We start from the raw sequence: 20,196 nt of genomic DNA, 5'->3' as shown, positions 1-20,196 counted from the left end.
TGTAGGTTAGGGAAATTCCCTACTGCAGTTTTTAGTGAAGCTTTTCAAAAGATGTCTTACTACTGAGCTTCTCCTTTAAAAGATGCATTTCACATGGGCAAATGGAAGGCATTTCTGAGAGAGAATAACATAAGCCAAATTGCTCAACTGAATTAGATGAAAACACTATTTCCAAAAGAAGTTATGTAATAGATTTTCTGACATAAAAGGTTCTGTGGTTAAATGAGACTTAGAAAGCTGTATTAGAAAGACAGGATTCTTCAGTAAAGGCCAGTTTGGACCCTTTAATATGTTAATGAGTATAGTGACTTTCCATAAAGGAATTTTATGTGTACTTTATTTAGTGAACTATAGAATGCTTTCCTTATGAAACTGTGTTAGCATCTCTGTAACTTGTGTCTGAGAAATAATGGCACAAGAAAAAGTACAGAGGCAGTTACTTGCAAATGGAAGGGCGAGAAAAGTGACTAGGCTCAGGTGATGCTGCAGTTGGGAACGGTGAGAGCTTTATCTGCAAAAGAGGATAAGTAAACCCATGCTAGATGGTCTTAAAATTCCAAGTAAGGAGATTTCATTTAATCCCTACTAAAGCAGCAGCCATTGAACATATTAAAGCCAAGAGTGATAATACTCAGGGTAGTGTTTTAGGAAGATTAATTTGCCACTGGCATAAAGGATGAACCTGAAAAGGAAGAAAACACAGGCCAGAGAAAAATGAGAACACAATTGTAATAATCCAGGTAAGATGAAATGAGAGTGGACCAGAGGGCTTCTGGGTTTAGATGTGGGGGTGGGGATAAGGGTGCATAAAACAGTGACTGGCTTAATTCAGAATGAGCAGGGAAGCAAAAAGTGAAAGAAACTCCAATTTTAAAAACTAAGGGCTGGCCAAATAGCTCAGCACTCAGCAGATTAAAGTGCCTGCAAGCAGACTCAAGGGCCTGGGTTTGATCCTCAGCCCTGCCCCCAGGGTACAATGAAATGGCAACTGAGACTGGGCAAGGTGTGCCATAATACCAGCTCCTGGGAGGCTGTAAAAAGGCGGATCACCACGAGTCCAGTCTAGTACTGAGACCCTGAACACCATGTAGACCCTTCCCTAAAATACAAAATAATAATATAAAAATAAAAAACCTTAAAATGTTGGTAGAGTTTAAATAAATAAGAATGGAGACAAAGGTGGCTTGAGGAAAGACAAGAGATCAGGAATAAGGGGAGTTAGGCAAGCACTAGACATTATGTAGTTCAGTGCAAAGGCCATGGCTTCAATATCCAATATCCATCCATCCATCCATCCATTCATACATACATACATACATTCATAAATAAAAACAAACAGAAGAAGGATGAAGACTGAAGAACGCCAACAGTTAGGGAGTAAAACAATAAAATGACATTTTCACATCTAAAAAGCTAAGTCAGATGATGTAAAAAGAGAGATTCAGTAAAAAAGAAATTGTGTTATAGATAAGTGATGTAGGCTAAGATAGGGAAAGGTCAGCACATTCAATTCTCAGCTATCTGGTTACTTTTGAGGTAATTTTATCATAAACTGATGGCAGTAATCCCAGTCTATTAACCATTACCTATGGAGTGTTCACTATGTGAAGACATCTTCAATTTCTTAGTATTCATTTACGGCTTAAAATATGTTAATAAGAGTACTTAGTTAATTCTAAAGTTTAGATGCCCTAATTAAGATTTTACATGCATATGGGCGCTTTTCATCCAAGGGAATTGAGGTAGAAATGTAATGTGCATAGGCTTTAAGATGATGATGTTCTATATTGAAAGAGAACTCAAAGAGCCTTTGGGATAATTAAAATTAATGAGCATTTTCATATTCTTTTTGAAAAAAATACTATGCACTCGATTTTTCAATTCATCATAAAAATTTCATCTCAAAAACAGTTTTGCCATTGTAGTATATTCCTTTAAAATATTCAGAGAAGCTTAAGCAATGGATGCCTTATTCTTTCAAACATTAAAATGACTTACAGTCTTAGAAAATCAAATCTGTAGAGTTATTCCAACTAAAATATGAAGCTGCCAAGAAAATCTCCTTCCAGTTACATTTTTCCTTCTATCATACAAGGTAATTTTCCTCCATCGAACTCACTGTGTCATGACATAAAGTCTATACCTTGCTTCATTACCTGGGTCCGGAGTTGCTGGATTTCTGTTTCAAGTTCTTTGATTTTTTCTTCTCTTTTTTGAAGCTCAGCTTGAGCTTCCTGCCGAGCTGTGAATTCTTCATCGAACTGCAATAATCACCACCATAAAAGTACAGTTAACAATATACTTTTGAGAAAGCTTTAAAAAACATTAGTAAATAACTGCTAAGTTTCACCTAGTTGAATTCATCACTCAGAAAACCAGAGCTCTTGAATACTTTTATGAGAATTAAGAGTCCATGTTGACACAGGGCATTGTTTCTGCTGGTAGTGACACTAATTTAGAAATACTCACACACCCTCCAAATCCAAGGTAAAGCTATTTTCATTTGTGAAAAACAAATGCAAAAAAAAGGCAAATTGAAGTCCTTTTTCATGTGTAAAGAATGATTTTATCTTGATCAAAATTTGATTTTAGAATTGATATTTCATCCTATACTTTTAAGAGTAATAATTAGAAAATGAAATCCAAAACTTCAATGAGCACTTTGATATCTTTAACTGCATTTAATCGTGAAAAGAAATTACCCATTTAGAATGCTCAAAGGAATGTTCATGAATACAAATTAGAACATTTTTTTTAAAATCAAAATTGTCTAATATCCAAAAAGCCGAGTTCCACAAAATCAGACAATAGATCAAAACATACTGTAGTAACAGTTTCTGTCAGATGGATGACCAAAATAAGTGTATCACATGTGTTAAGAGGGAAATGAGAATTAAGAATATTATGTGCTAAGCCAAAGAAACCGTCAGGATGATGCATATTCATTCCCTGCATCCTGCTCCAGTCCTTCTTATAGTCAGAGTTCTAAGCAGGCACTAACCAGCCTGAAAATTTATAGTGGCTACTGCTTACCTCCCATTAGAGGAACATTTTATTTGCTTTATTGTCAATGTCACCTTAAGTCACGGTATAAATCTACACATTATTTCAATAATATTACTTGTGTTTCCAAAAGAGACATATCTTACTGTCCAAAATTATCTTTATAGTTTGTGGAACAATGCAAATGTATGTCCATTGCAATAAATATTCATCATCATAGTAGGTTTGACATTTGGAAATTATACAGTACCATTCTGCTATAAATCTGAAGAAAAAGAATGGCTGGGGAAAAGCGATAATAATAGTATTTAGGTCAAACCTGATACATTAGTTAGAAATGCTTTTACCCATCTCTACTTGAGTCACTGTAAAGTGTCCCATAGAAGTTGATGCAGATTGTTTCTAATATCTTTACTTTTCAAAGGCATCCCAGATACATGGGGTGAAGGATCCACAAATCTTGAAAAAACCTTATTTTCCTAGCTCACGCAGAAGGTGGAGGTCCTCCAAATTTAGCTTACTCAGGTTCAATACTATGTATGTTAAGATCTATCTGAAACTATGTTCTCATCTCCGCCTCCCAAAATTGGCTTTTTTGTGTGTTTCTCAAAGGTGACATCTACACAATTTCACTGCCCACCAGTTTTCCTTTACACATGGCTTACTGGTACATTTGAAAGGGAACAAAAAATGTTTCTGCTTTTACATTATGTAAATGTATAAAACCAAATAGAAATCAGAAACATATGAAACACATGAGCCCAGATCTTGCAAGTCCACTAATTTTATCTTCTTTTAATAATGAAGAAAGAAAGATACAAGGAGCACAGTGGTTTGCTTAAGGTCATAGCTAATGAACGGAAACCATGTGATCAGACCTTACAACTTCAGCCTCTTTAAATGCTGCAATATGATAATGCACAGAGACAACCATTAATTTATCTCCATGCATGTTTCCATTCTAAATTCTGGTAATGAGAGTAGAGAATAAAACACTGAAATTTTTCTGTCTTCAGAACTGCATTTTTCATATTGTATGCTTACAAAAAACTTTGGTAGGGGGACTACCTGCTCAACCCCCGTCCCTCTCTCAGACAGGAGCTTTATTTCCCTCAATAAATATATTCTTTTTATTTCCATAATTTTATTGAGAAATAAATAGCAATGAGACAGTTTCAAACCAAATCGGTAGGACAGTTTCAATAATTCACACATTGCACACATTCTTCCTAGTAGTTAATTGCTGTACAAGATGCGGACATGATATCCTGTTTACAAACACCATTAGAAAAAATCTCTCTGTTCATTAAGAGAATGTAACTATATATCTATCCTAATCACTTTGAATACACAGATACAAAATGGACATTCATCTGTATCCCCTTTTTGTTAAGTAAATAAATCAATATATTCTGCTCATAAAAAACTTTGCTAGATTAATAATCACAATTAGTTCCATTCTTATGTCTAATTACAGTATGAGCTGAAAATTAAGGAGATTTAAAGATTTTCAAAGGGAATTTAGGACTTGCTACTTAAAATATATTAGAAATATAAAGGTCTATATTTAAAAACATGCATTTTATTTCACTAATAGAAATGACAGTTTCACACAAATATTGTATGTCAAGCTCAGGCTCTTAAAACTATTCTAGTAACTGAAAGATCAAAGACATTTCTTCAGTTGCCCTACAGTAACTATAATTTCCAGAGTGATGGAAAAAGTGATTATCTAATCTCCAAGATAAGTCATAACTTTAAAGAAAGAGCAATATGTAAGCACTTTATCTTGCTGGCAGATGGCTGAAAAGTGGAGAGCTTTTAGAACTGTGCTTCAATCCTTTTTGCTATACTCAACAGGAGAGAAATACTATACTAATGTTTAAGTGGATCTAAGGAAGGAAGTGAGTAAGGGAGGGAAGGAGAGCAAAGGACAGAAAATAGGAAGGGAGAAAGGGTAGAAAGGAGGGAGGGAGATAGGGCAAGTGGGTGTTTCATAGAGGTTAATTATGTCTATGCTTTCATGAAACAAGAATAAGACCATCAGACCTAAATAAAACATTCATAAATCTGGCAACTAATCAAGGGCATTTCTCTGAGGTATTAACACAGAATGAGAGAGAAATCTCAAGTCCCATCAAGTCTACACACAAGTCTACACACATGATGTAGCACCACCATTGAACAAAAAGTAATTTAAAAACTAGAACTTAAGAAGTGGGGAAACACTGAGATCACTGCAACTACTATGTTTCACTGCTATCAGTGGCATCGAATTTAAAGATCAGAGCTTTAAGGATCAGCTAAATATTTCACATATCTCCAAGGAATTACCTATTTTTAGTGTTAGCTATAGGAAGGTAATGAGGGAATTTATTTTGGTTGATTGCTTCTAAGTATATCTTTCAGCTCTGATTTTATTGCATTTATCACATTAGTATAATGTGACTAGTGGTTTTCTTCCATAATAGATTAGAGATATGATGGAGGGAATAAAACTAACCTTATCTCATTAGGAAATAAATCAATATTATGTTCTTTGGCTTGAATCTAGAAATGTAAACACTATCATTCTAAAACAGTCATAGGTCTCATATAAAGAAACAAGATACAATATGTGCTGTGATTAAGTTATTAGTTTAGCAATCATACCTAATTTCTATAAATCTTACCTTCTTTGAAAATTCCACTGCTTTCTGTTCACTTTCTTCAACTTTTGCCTTGTTCACACAAGAATCTAGTAAGATTTACCAAAAACGATTAGAAATTATAGCATGAGATCCCTTTCCAAACGATAGCTACTAGTCTACAATTCCATGTAGACTATTCTTATCAAAGCAGTTGCTTTTTTTTTTTTTTGTCTTTCAGAGACAGGGTCTCGCTATACTGTTCAGGCTGGCCTTGAAATCACTTTGTAGGCCATGCTGGTCTTGAACTCACAACAATCCTCCTTCCTCAACCTCCTACGTGCTGAGATTATAGGCCTGGGCCATCATACCCAGCTGGCAGTTGCCATTAAAGGAAAATTCATCTATTCTAAATATAAACCAAACAAATATATTTTCTTTCTGTACTATTGTAAGTGAATTGAATGGAAGTATATTTGCAGCAGAAAATCAAGCATCCATAAATATATTTGTTTTAAAGGAACATACTTTAACTCTTACATTATCAACATCAAAAAAACTTGTACTTCATTTTGAATAGAGAGGTAGAAAAGACTCCATGTTAAAAATTATCAAGACTCAAAGTTATGATTGAAGATTTAAAAGATAGACTGATGTTCATTAATTCAAGATTCCCAGTGAAAGATTTTACTTATGGGACAAAATGTATCATGTACACAGAGAAACAAACTTTAAATTTCACTAGTCTCATAATACACTTCATAATATAGTGAGTTTGGGTATAGTGCAGCAACACTGTAATCTCAGGTGTTCAGTGGCTGAAGCAAGAGGAACTTAACTTTTAGCTGCTGCTTAGGCATCTTAACAAGACAATCTTAAAATTCAATTCTCAAAAAAAGTCAGGAATGAATCTCAGTGGTAGATTGCTTGTTTGACATGCATAAGATTTTGGGTTCAATCCTCAGCATTGCCAAATAAGAGAAAAAAGAAATGTTATTCATTATAAATCATGGAAGAACCTTGATTGTGCAATAGTGTATTAAAATCTACTCTGTATCTAGCCATTCTACATTCATTTACTTAAAAGAAATGAAAATATATGGCTGTACCAAGACTTGCATGTGACTGTTCAGAGCAGCTTCATTTTTAGTAGCTAAAAACTGGAAAGAACCCATATGATTATCATCAAGTATATGTATGAACAAATGCTGGTATACTTATATGCAAAAATAACTACTCAACAAAAGAATGCACTATCGATACACACATGTATGAATCTCAAAATAACTATGCTTAACAAAAAGAGAGCACACGCTGTTTTGAACTATATGAAATTTTAGAAAATAAAATTTTTAAGACCGAAAATTTAAATAAAACTAGTAAGATATCAGTACCTATCTCATGATACAGAGTAGTAGGAGCCATGGGAAGGGAAAACTAGAAGGAAAATGCAGAAGCTTTAAGAGGTAATAAAGAAGTTTATTATTGTAACGGAGATGGAATATATATATATATATATATATATATATATATAGAGAGAGAGAGAGAGAGAGAGAGAGAGAGAGACACTCAAAATTTATCATAATATATACTTTAAATATGAGTAGTTTTTCTTATGTCATATTCACCTCAACCAAGTTTTTTTTTCCTTTCTTTGTATGTGTGGCTGGAGCCAAGTAACTGAGAACAGTGGTATGTGTTAAATTCAGCAGGGAGGAAAGGCCTATGCTGTGCCAGATACACGCAGTAATGCCTTTTGCTTTTGTTTAAATTTCAATGGGAAGGCATTGGACATCTTTAGGAAAGAATTTGATATGTTTTAACCTCTGAGAAATACTAAATTTATAGAATTGTGAAATCATAACAGACTCCATTCAATATTCTCAGGTTTAAGTAATCTTGAAATAGTTCTTCAAGCATTTAGTAACTTTCCTGAGTACTCGGGTGTATGTATATGTGTATGCGTGTGCAGGAGCATGTGTTCTAATGAACGTTCCACAGAAACTCTCAAAAAGAACTTGTCAAAAAGAACTCTCAGTATAAACAGTAATAACTAGATGCAATTTTGACTTACCTAGTTTTAGAATTGAGAAAATCAAACCTAGACATGTTAGATGATTTGAGTACAATCACAAAGTGACGTGTGGGTGAGGTCATAATGGATCCTTGTTGCAGACTATTCCTTCTGAGCCCATCCCTTCCTCCTCAATGCTTCCAATTGGCAATATAACAATTATAAGTACATGGCATACAGCACACAAAACAAATGTCTGTTGAACAACAAAAAGCTCACCAACACCAGCAGTACCATCTACGTGCTAACTAGGGTCCCTAATTAATAAGCCAAAACACTTATTTGGAAATACTCCCTTGTGACTCCTTCCACACAATGCAAAATAAATTACTAAGTTTATCCAATTCTTTGAAAAACCTACGGTGGGCCCGAGGCCCACATTCCTTTCTGAGGCAAGGCAAAGTGGTACAAGCTTGCTGTAAAAAATCTTGAAACTTCATACCCTCATTTACTGCAATCAATCCTAAGGAAATAATTAGCAAAAAACAAACACTATAACATTCATATCAGCTTCATTTATAATCCCAGTGAAAACCTGAAGACAATCTATTTTTTCTTTTATTTTTTTCTGAAGACAATCTAAATGCTCAATAAGAAAGGAGAGTCTGTATGATGGAACATTATGCAGACATACGAAGACCCATTTTAAAGCTGACATGGCAAACATCAGAATAATGTTCCATGAAAAACTAGCCTTTACATAGATGAGAGATGAATTGGGCAAGCAGGCAGACAGAGACTATAAGAAAATGTACTAATCTGGGTGGTGGTTCATACCTGAAATCTCAGCACTCAAAGGCTGAGGCAGGAGGATCACTGCGAGCTCAAGACCAGCCTGGGCTACACAGTAAGTTAAAGGCTAGCTTGAACTACATAGACTTGTCTTTAAAAAAAAAAAAAAGGAACAAAAGCAACAACAACAAAAAAATGTTCTTGGCTGAATAGGAACTCACTGTGATGTGAACGTACATGGTGGTATGTCACTTATACTAAGTTTATTGCCTTCAGTAAATGCATAGTATGTTTTTTAAAAAGAACATATTATAAAAACTAAGGTATACATCTTTAAATATCACAATAAATCTATCCAATGCTATAGGGAAATAATTAATATCTATTTGGCAGTCAACATCTGTTGTTTTCCTTCTTTAAAGCAAGTGAGTTCATGCTTGAATTTTACCTCTACTGATTTCCGCTAAGTACAAAAAATGTTTCTTAAATGTAAGGTCATGTAGTGTTGTATATTTTACATGGGAAGTTTCACTTGATGCGTTGGATAAAACTGTCCTGGGAAGTATTACTAACTACCATCATATGCTGACAAAAAGTCATTTTCTTAGCGATTTGAGGAGGCAAATCAGATAACTTCAATTTTTCTTCCTATATCTAACATTGATGAAAATACAAATTTATCTACTTGATAGACTCTAAAAGCCTTAAGTTGCTGAAATAAACCTATATTTCTTTCACAAAAACTATAACCTAGCTATAACACTAATGGGACCCTATTGTACTCATGAGTTTTACAATACTTCTATGATACCAGTATAAATTGCAGTTAAAGATTTCTGATGCATGCTTCTAAAACACAAAGCATTCACTTACAAGAATACAATGACTTCTTTGGGGATACTGAGTTTAAACTTACATCAGAAGTGTTAAAACTTGTTGCCTATGTTAACATGTCCAATCACACAGGCACAACTTTCACAATAATCATAATTAATAATTATACCAATTATGTATCTTGGGACACATGGTTTTCTAGATAGTAATAGAAGATTCAGTGAGAGATCCACCTATAAAAGTGCTTATTTACAGAAGTATAAAGCAAAAAATATAGTAAGCATTACATTACATACCTATCAGATGAGTAAAATCAATGTCTAATCTTTGCCTATACTTGAAGTCTGGGTCCATACCACTGCAGTGCAGCACTATCTGTGAAACACATTCTTCAATTATCTTGTAATACTGTGGCCTGAAAAAGAGAGAAAGTATTGGGGCACACTTTTTCTACCTGGAAAAATCAATTTTCGTAAGAAGAGATTCAGTTATGTTTAAAAAAAAATTTTTGCTACTAAAAAAAAAAATCCCTCCCACCATTATACTCACTTAGGAAAATATGCCTAAACTTAAGTATGAGCTGGATGTTACAGTGCCAAACACACTGTGATGTAATCAACTGCAAATGTTTAGTGACTTAATACTCTTTTTCAGGGATCCATGCCTATGTTCAAAGATACTTACAAAGGTTTTCTATTTACTTAATCTATTCTTTAAATCTAGTGAAATTAAATGACTCCTTAGCGCTACATCTGTGGAAATAGAAATGTTTCTGAGCTTCCACAAATTCTCAATTTCCATAAGGGTTATGTTTCTTGACATTAGATGGTTAAGATATATCTTGAATTTATTATCACACTTGTAATCAAGATAGCTATAGTAGCTAACAAAACTGTACAAAACCAACTTGCATATTATTCCAAATAATCTGCAAGATTTAACTTATTTTAAAAGATCCATTTTATGAAAGCATATACACTCTGTGTGCATGGCTATAAACTCAATTTGTGAAATGTATTAATGGTTTTACATTATATCCTAAAACTGCCATCTATCAAGGTTGTTTTTGGATTTAAAAATGACTATTCGCATACTGCAAAATTGTAAAAAGGCATTTTTCACATTAAAATGAGAGGAATATTTAGCATTTGTCTTAGTTTAATCAATTCAACAGAGAAAAGTTCAGTAAGAAGTACTCAAATAGGTTATGAAAGCATCCCCAAATAAAATTTTCAAAGCCACTAGTTTCAAAAGTTTGCAAATCCAGCCAAACATAATGCAATTGCTCTTCTATGTCTTTAGTCATGGGGATGGCCCCTAAGTTTAGAAAGAAAAGCAATGTATATTACACATATAGGGCTTTTTCAACTCATCCTCAGGTCTCAGGTAAATAATGGATCATAATCTCAGTAGAGTCAATAAACGTGAGTAAATAAGAAAAATGCAATGTTTTTCCTTATGGTCAAGATCATAATGCATAAGTGAAATAAAAACTGTTGTCATACTTCTATCGCACATGAATGGTCTTGGGATGAAAAAGATGCCAGATGTGTGTAATTTCTCATTTAGTCATGCTTACTTAGAATGGACAGCTTCAAGCACATGGACTCCCAGGTAACTGAGAATGTCTGGGCTCAGTCCTCTCTTAATCATCACAGTTCAATTTAGAGACAATAATCATTATAATGAAAGATGATCTCACCAGCTCTAAAACAGTATGGTATTTATTATTTTCAAAATTCTTCTCTTTATGTAATATCATGATGCTCATTAAATTACTGTAGTGGCCTGAACTATAGTGATTCTCTATGTTGCTTAAAAACTATCATTTTCAGTAGATCTACACCTTAACTTCTGCTAGCCTTCCTTTTCCTTTTAAACATAGAGGTTTTGAGAAATCAGAGAACCTAGGTTGGCAGAATTTCACGTAAACTAGATTTTGGCAAATATCTAATAGCTTCTAGAACCTTTAATTGTAACACTACAGTAACCAGCCTATGCATATTTTCAGTTACTCTAGAACACAACTTATAACTTTCCTCTTTTTAGATATTTTTCACATTAGTAGAATCTGACACTTAATTTTATTATCATGCTAATTTATTTTTGTCCAAAGAATTATACTACTGGACCCAAAAATGAAATATTTTTTATTATTTTCTTCAGTTGATATGATATTAAATTAAAATATAAAATAGAAATAACAGTGAAAACTGAACTACTAAAATGTACAAAGTAAAAAAAATGTTTTAGAAGCTTTAGTGTTTTTCCAGTTATCATTGTCTAGCCAAAAATTTCATCAAAGTTACTAATATTCTTTGCATTCATTATTATTAAAAATCCTGTTGCTGAAATACTTCAGTTTTAAAGTAGGTATTACTTCTCATTAAAATAAAATTAAATAAACACCATTTTTAAAAAGTGGTGGTGTATGCTTGTAATTCTACCACTCGGATAGCTGAAGCTGGAAGATTGCAATGAGTTCGAGGCCAGCCTGGGCTGCAAAGTGAGTTCAAAGCCAGTCTTAACTTTATAGTTAGACAATGCCCCAAAAGATGAAAAAAAAAACACGTGGGTACTTTTAGTAGTCAAATGTCTATATTCTGTGTATGTATATGTGCATATATAACAGACACCCCACTATATTGTTAATTTTCCATTAATATCCAATTCAAATTATAAACATAGTACTGTTGGAACTATGTCTTACCTGATATAATAGTCATTTCTGATAAGCAAAAAATGTTGTAGAATGGATAATAAATAAGATTCAGCAGCAGTGTCTTTCAACATATTATAAAGAAGATGGTACACTTCATTCATATCAGTAAAAAGTAAGTAAAGGAAAAAATCAAAGATTCTTGATGAAAGTTGCATTCATAACAAAAGAAATTTAAATTTTAAAATTTAGACTTATAATTTTGCTTCCATTACTGTTACTAAAACTTTCAACTACATATTCCACTATTTAAACTTTAGGTGGTTAAGAAATATACTGAATTTACTATAGCACTTGTAATCAATATAGCAATAATAGATAACAAAACTACTAAGCTAACTTGTACATTATTCCAAAGATTTATTTTAACATTTTTTAAAAGACACATTTTATGAAAGCATATAGTTAATATGCAAGGCTATATACTCAATTTGTGTAAGGTATTAAAAGTTTTAAATTATATTTTAAGTCTGTAATATATTTTTACATACAGAAAATAATCCTATATTATCACTTTTATCTTTTAACTAGAAAAACAGAACAACAGAGCATTTCCCGGACAATTTGACTATTAAAATCTGAAAAGATCAGTCACTCATTAAAATAAAGTACAGCTTATAGCTAGCACCACCCGATCAGGAATGCTGTCCATTACAATGTTTTTTCCCTGTTTTCCCTATGTTTTTCTTTTTTAGTTTATTGGTACAGTTTAGGTGTACATAACGACATGACTACTTAAAGAGAATTTGTATCTGTGCATTATATAGCTTGATTCCTTTATTTCTCCCATTTTTATGCCCTCTTTTTAAGCCCCCTTCCCCTCACTGCTCACAGACTCAGTTTTCATTTTCTCCTTTTTCTCTCATTTATTCTTTTCCTTCCTATTTTTTAGATAGGAGACCTATACTCATTCCTATATGTAAGCCACTACTACCCTATCTTACTACATAGAAACTAGAAGGGAAATAAACATGCTATGAACTACTAAAAGATCACAAAATGTCTTATTTTTAATCCAGTTGAAATACTAAATACAAAATAACTGCTGGTATTCATCCACATTTCTTTGAAAAAAGATGAATTGTAAAGACAACAGTGGTTGAAACATTTTTCTTAGAATACAAAAATGGTGGTAGAACTAAAGATACTTTTAGTAAATTAGAAAACAGCACTGTTATGACAAAAGCAAGGACCTAGAAAATCGATGTAGAATAAAAGTAAAGGATGAGTTGTAATCCAACATCCTAAAAATAACTTGAAATGTCAATATTTTCTCTGAAGTAGAATTAAGTATAAGATGGATTACTTCTTGGATGCCATGTATGAATGTTGTGGTAAAGTATCAGAAGGTTCCTTAAATGGCTATAGACTGAGTCAAAAAAATACCTTTATAGTACAACTTGACTAGAAGAAAAATCTATACAAAGGAAAGTAGTTATTAACTGATATAAAAGGAACTTAGCATAAGGAAATCCACTGCAAACTGGCCACTAAACTCAAATAAAAATTATTCCTTATAATAACAATACTGCTATTCGTGGCACACAGATATTTATACAGTACCTACCTATATGTATGACTTCAAATAGGAACACTGGAGAAATGAGAAAATAACATTTCTGCCCTCAATCTAACAGGGGCAGAAAAGTATACATGAATAATATAAAACAAACAAGCATCCATGGGACTTTCTAGGAAGGAAATACTATTTCAGCATTTTTTTTCACAGGGGCTAGGTGATGGAGGGAAGAACATACTATGAAGAAAAAGTCTCAACTCTAACGTTACTTTGGTTTGGAAGTGTTTCCCTGAATCTCAGAATCTGTAAGAAATATAATAGGTGTGAAGGAAATGGCTAGTAGCGCTAGCATCACCATGTCTCAGATGGAAATTCACTTCACATATCATCAATAGTACAAGATTATATGGTAGTTGCATTTGACTCAGATACCTTCATGACACAACCTTGTTATATAGTCAGCTAATTATTTTATCTAAACAGTTTTGCAATAGTTAAAAAGCAAAACTTTGACAGGGAATAACATTTATTTCCATTGAATGTTATCTCTAAACAGAGTACCACTTAATAAACTGAAAAAATATACTTATATATAAATTCAGGAAACTTTTCCCCATTTTTATATGCTAGGTATACTTGTGCTGGGCTCTTGTCTATTCAAAGCTACAGAGCGGAGTGTATCAATTATACAGGAAGCCATACTGTAGGTTTTAATAGCCTGTATAATTCATCAATACAGTGTGACAACTCATTATGAATCGGAAGATGAGCATCATATTGATGTTCTAATGTAAACAAATGGATATTAATTGGGCTAGCAGACAAAACCTCTAATAACAGGTCTAAAAATCACCCTCAAATTCCCTTTTCTTATGTTCAGTATTATCTTTGTTGTTTGTCAAAGGATATTCCATTTCTGCTCGAATATCATTCAGACGATGAGACAATTCATTTAGGTCATCTTCTTTGTTCTCATCAAATACTTTCAACTGAATATCAAGCTCATCATTCTCTTTTTCTTTTAGGTCCTAATACATAAACATAAAAATTTAGCAGATAAACAACCATTTGACAATAGAATATTTCAATATTAATGAGCAAAAAAAAATTCTTCATTTATACACATGGAAGCAATTTCAAATACTGACCCAGGTAACTGTTTTCCTGAAAACAGAAAGTGTAACACATTTTTCTATTTCTAAATAAAAGAAGCTTATTGCATTCACTGCATTTTGGTGCTGTGTCCTATATCCTGTTTATTCAGTTTTAAAAAATTAGCAACCACTTTTACAAAAATAAAAAAAAAACACTAATTGCTAACAAGTCAAATTAAATGCTGTAGGTTTGAACAAACATACTAATCAACGACTGAAAAAGAATGCATGCAGTTAGAACATTCCATATGCCTTTGGCAAAATGTAAACATAGACCAATTGTATTAATGAAGAACGGATGCAAAGATATATTCAAGCACAACATTCCCAAGTATGGCGTGGAGAAGTTTTATAAATTAAATTATTTTAACTAATATTTTGCTATTTTAAAGCACAAAGGTGTTAGGATTTTTTCTTCAAAAAAAACCAAGCTTTATATCTAGCTTCCTCCCCCACCTTTCATTTGGCCTTAGCCTAATTATAAAATACCAACTTGGGCATTGAAGACTTGGTTTTTTGTAATACATCATAAGCACATGCATTACAAAGCTGTGATGATTTTCAAAATAATAGTATAAAATCTTGGGAAGCATGCCACACTAGAGATTGTTGGGCTTAATATATATCACCTGGAATATCTTTAATATATGTCCTTTAAGAAGTGGCTTTCAAAACCCAAATCAATAATCACAACTGTGGATGCTCAAGGGTGATACCAAAAGTGGGACTAGGTGGTTCAGAGCTGAAATTGCACTCTAAAAGGAAATGCAAGCATGGTGTACTTCAAATTAGGAAAACAAAGAAATGGGATCCAATTTTTATATTTTCATTCAAATGAATAATGACAAATGGAGCTATAATCACTACTACTGAAGCTAACCACAAATTAAGACTACTTTTACATATTATTTTCCTAAAATTTAAATGTATGATAATTTACTGAAATGGTATCTATAGAACCACAGAAAACACTTGGTAAAAAGTTTCTGCACAATGTATCCCAACAGTTTCATCTTGCATAAGAATTAGCATTGGGCCTAGCTTTTCAATTTTAAGAGGAATGAAGAAATTTATCTGAATGCAAAATTATCAAACATTTGCACAGCTTATTATCACTGGATTTCTGAATTATATTCAGAAATTCACAGAAGTCAGCCTTATTCATATGCTGGTCATTGCAGAATCAGTTTACACATTTTATTCACACAGTTTAAAATACATTCTTTTCCTTATTCTTACAGCACAGCACATTCTCTTAGATATCCATCATGAAACTTGAATACAGGCAAAGGTTTAATGTAAATGCTGCCACCTAATTAGCATTAAAACTTTACAAAACATGGAAAATAGTCTATATGACTAAAATATTTTCAGTGAAAATAACTCTTTTAAGTATGAATTTTATATAATATAAAGGAAAATGATGAACATGTACAAGTGTAAGATATTGTAAACACTATCAGTGATGCTCTAGACTATTAAGATGAATATATGATCATATATATATATATATATATATATTTATTTATTTATTTTTATAAAATTTTCTCTCAGGCAATTGTCAAACCCTGAAGGACATAGCCATAAAATCTTGATAAAAAATTCTATCAATTAAAAATTTTGCATAGCACTAATAATGACAGATATCCTATTTGGAAATATGTCACAATAGTATATATGAAATGGATATTTCAAAATTAATTATACTATCACTATCATGTGTAAATATTTTAAGAGAACAATTGAATAATGATATACATTTTGCACAATAATTTAAATATATAATAAGTTTTGACAATAGAGAGCATGTCAAAGAAAATCAACCACCATCAGTAAGTAGTGATTACTATCATTAACAGGCAAGCTTTCAAATGAATTAAAAAGAGACTGTCAGTCTTTTAAAAGAGATAAAAGTATGATCATTGCCTATGAACACAATTTCTTTCTATACTACTCCTTCATATATCTGATTTAACTGATATTTACTTATTTACCTAAAGAAAAGTCAGATAAAGAAGAAAAGTGACAGATAAAAATCAAAATACAGCCTGTCAGGGACCTGTAATTGAAAAACCTAGAAAATAACAACTTGGAGAAAATAAAAGGCAGTACCTGTACATTCTAGGAAGCAGGAGGGAGTAAAAAGGAAAACTGGAAACTACAAAGAGAAGCTGGAGAAATGGAGCACAAGGCAGAGAAAAGAACAAAGCTGTCTGGAAGTTCACTCTTGCTCCTGGGAAGGACAACCTGCTTCCACAGACACAAGGTGAGACCTCAGGGTCAGGAACTCCAAGGAGAAAGAGCAGCCATGAAAAATTCATGAAGAATACATATAGTAAGAAGTATTTCCTCATATAAAAGGCCTTGCACAGGGCTAAGTTGCCAATGGAAGAGCATAGCTTAGAAACACTTATTCGAACTCTAAGTTGTCAGAGTAATCTAATGAGCAATATAGCATGAGATCACTAAGCCTAGAAGATATTAATGCACTCAGACCAAAGAGAAAAAGGGAAGAACAAGAATTTTGTTTACCATTTTTTAAAACGAAAAATGATGGGAGACATCAGGCATGATAGGGCACATGTATAATCCCAGTACTCAAAAGGCTGAGGCACGAGGATCACCCTCAGTTCAAGGCCAGCCTGACATACATAGTGAGACCTTATCTCAAAAAACCACTTCCAAAAACTGATGTGAAACAAAACAAATTTAACTGAGAATCACAGATTTCTTCACTAGTCATTCAGTAGTATAAAGAAGATGTATGCTCAACTAGAAATAAAGCCAATTGAAAGATGAGAAGAGTAATAGCAACAATTAAGGGAGAAAATATGCCATACTAGTAAATGAGTACAGAATGCTAAAGATCCCCAACAGCCATCAAGTGTCTAAGCATTATTTTCCTAGCAACAGAGATACAGTGCAATAAGAAGTGCAGGGAAATCAATGAAAAAGCAACTCAAAAGTGGGCTAGACATGAATGTCTCTAACTTCCTTAGGCCAGAAGCTTTTCAGAAAGAGTGATCAGTGATAAAACTAGAATAAACATATACTATAAATGCTATAATCATGTATTTTCCTATCTTCACTGCATATTTAACCTTTACACGTGTCATTAAAATGTTTCTGCGAAAATATTTATAAATAATCAGTAACCACGAATAACACAAAATTTAATAAAATAGGTGTGTGCTTAAAAAAAAGTCACTGTGACATTGAGGACAGCAATGTATAATACTAAAAATATATGTCATCTTGGTCGTCTAAAGGTGTACCATTTCTAATGTCATATCAATTATTACTATACTCTTTAAAGTAATTTTTTAAATAAAATAGTAAAGGAAAATGAGAGTCAAGAACAAAAATTTAAGATTTCTTTAAAGCATGTGGTAATGTTCAATCATATCTCCCATCTTGCATAACTATATCTGTTAATCTGAGTAACAGATTTGACAATAAAAATAGATAATATATCAATCACTGTTAATCAGCTATTCTTGTTTAAAAATCTGTAATGTATGTATTATTACATGTCACCCTGTTGCTGTCTTTGCTTTAGTTTTCTTGCTCTTTTTTTATTTCTTCAAAATAAAAAGAAAATTATAATCAAAAAGTCACTACGATCAAGGCAGCCAACTCCTTTGTTTTTAAAATCAAGAACTAAAGAACCAATCAAGATGATTTTGAAACATAAATTTCTGAAACCAGGTAGGTACAATCATATAACTTATAATCAGTTTTAGAGAATAGTTAACTAAACTTTACAGATGCATATTATATACTTCCTAGTTCCTTACCAGCTAATTTTCTCATTTTTTATTCCTCAATGTTCAGATAAATTTGTGTCTCCTGCACCAGCGAGATAGCTCAGCAGTCTGAAGTGCCTGCTTAGGCAAGCTTAGGCTAAGTGAAGGGACCATGTTTCGATCCCCAGCACCACATGCTGCACCAGCCCAGAGCCGGCCACCCCAAAAAGAAAAAAAAAATTGTGTCTCCTTTCAACAATATCTGTGTCTTTAAAAGGTAATTCTTCAGATAATATACTTAATAAAATATAGAGCCACAAGGTATGTGTATTAAAAAGTGCTCATTTAGATACAGATTATAACATAATTTTTCCAAAACTATCCACTATCAATAATAACAAATATTCATATTTAATTTGAGAAATAAGGCTTTTACTTCAGAAACATAACCTTTTGTGTTCCCAATAGTCAAAACTGAAATAATCAGCCCATTGTCTTAAAGAATCCAAAAACCTCAAAATGCATTATACATCCATAGCTGCATTTTAAATCCCGAATCATCACACATATAATGAAACTGACATTACTGCAATATATGAAAGCTTACAAAGTTAGTAATTCTTCACCAAAAAATTATCAAGGCATATGTATTTACTTTGTTCAAAAAGAAAAAAATGTTTTGGTTCATTAGCACAATAAATGTGTATATATAACTTACTGGTAACATTGTTTTTAGTCCAGAACGAAGAAATTCATTCCGCAAATGTATTCGAAAATCAAGTTCATATGGAGAAGTGACAAGGGCATTTATAAACTGCATGCAGGCTACCTGCAATAAGAAAGAAAATTTTGTTTAGGTAAAAAACCGAAATAAATTAAGGAATTTTTTTAATTAATACATTCCAAAAATGCATTCATTAATAGCATTAATACATATTATATAATAAAATAAGAAATGCAAATAATTTCTACATATACAATGATGATCATCTTTAGATAATAAACAACAAAATTAAAAAAGCTTCTGATGATCAAACTAATTCTAACAAAGAGGTGATGGATGCTCAAGTATGCACGCTTTGCTGAACAGTATATAAAAATGTAAAATCCAACTGAGAAACTCAAAGCTCAGAAAGGATGCATATAGAGCCTTTGAAATGATTATGAAATGTATCTTTCATATACAGTTGTCCTCAGAGTACCACTGGCCTCAATTCTGCATGGTTATAAGTAATTTTCTAAAATAAACCAAATAAAGTTATAAAGTACCCTAATATTTAACAAGGCACAGGGATAACTTGGAGAAATCATTACATTGATATATACTCTTTCAGTCCTCTTACTGCAATAAATTTGAACAAAATAGAGTATAAAATACATAATTAAATTAACTTGGTAGATGTGAAAAATTAATGCAAGTGAATGAATATTAACTAGAAGCCACTGTGACACCAATACTAATATGCACTACATAATAAAATATATATGAGGGCTTGTTTTCCAATGACATTTTTCATTAATTATAATGATACTGGATAATAAGTTGTGCTTTTCTTACATTCTGATTTTGTTTTTTATTTTATTTTATTTTATTTTATTTTTCAAAGTTTTATTGATAAACAGCAATGAGACAGTTTCAAATCCAATTGGAAGTACAGTTTCAACAAATAACACGCTGTATATATTCTTCTTAGTGGTTAATTGCTGTACACGAAGTGGACTTCTGAAGCCATTTACAAACACCATTAGAACAAATCATTCTATTCATTAAGAGAATGCAACTATATA

General features: G+C 32.3%; 1 protein-coding gene across 5 annotated transcripts in view; it reads right to left on the bottom strand.

Annotated features, from left to right (window-relative positions):
- Positions 1-20,196, bottom strand: part of Diaph2 (diaphanous related formin 2) — an 890,957-nt gene that overhangs the window by 618,007 nt on the left and 252,754 nt on the right. For all 5 annotated transcript variants that reach the window (XM_023704632.1, XM_023704633.1, XM_004644436.2 and 2 more), the window contains 6 exons: positions 19,127-19,237; positions 14,418-14,536; positions 11,981-12,097; positions 9,567-9,685; positions 5,676-5,740; positions 2,157-2,261 (listed from right to left, as the gene is read on the bottom strand). In XM_023704632.1, coding sequence (XP_023560400.1) covers positions 2,157-2,261; positions 5,676-5,740; positions 9,567-9,685; positions 11,981-12,097; positions 14,418-14,536; positions 19,127-19,237 — 636 coding nt within the window. The remainder of the gene's footprint in view (positions 1-2,156; positions 2,262-5,675; positions 5,741-9,566; positions 9,686-11,980; positions 12,098-14,417; positions 14,537-19,126; positions 19,238-20,196) is intronic.

Source organism: Octodon degus, unplaced genomic scaffold, assembly GCF_000260255.1.
Source record: "Octodon degus isolate 3935 unplaced genomic scaffold, OctDeg1.0 scaffold00198, whole genome shotgun sequence".
Classification (NCBI taxonomy): domain Eukaryota; kingdom Metazoa; phylum Chordata; class Mammalia; order Rodentia; family Octodontidae; genus Octodon; species Octodon degus.
Note: the sequence above shows the minus strand (reverse complement) of the source record. Positions and strands in the feature narration are given on the sequence as shown.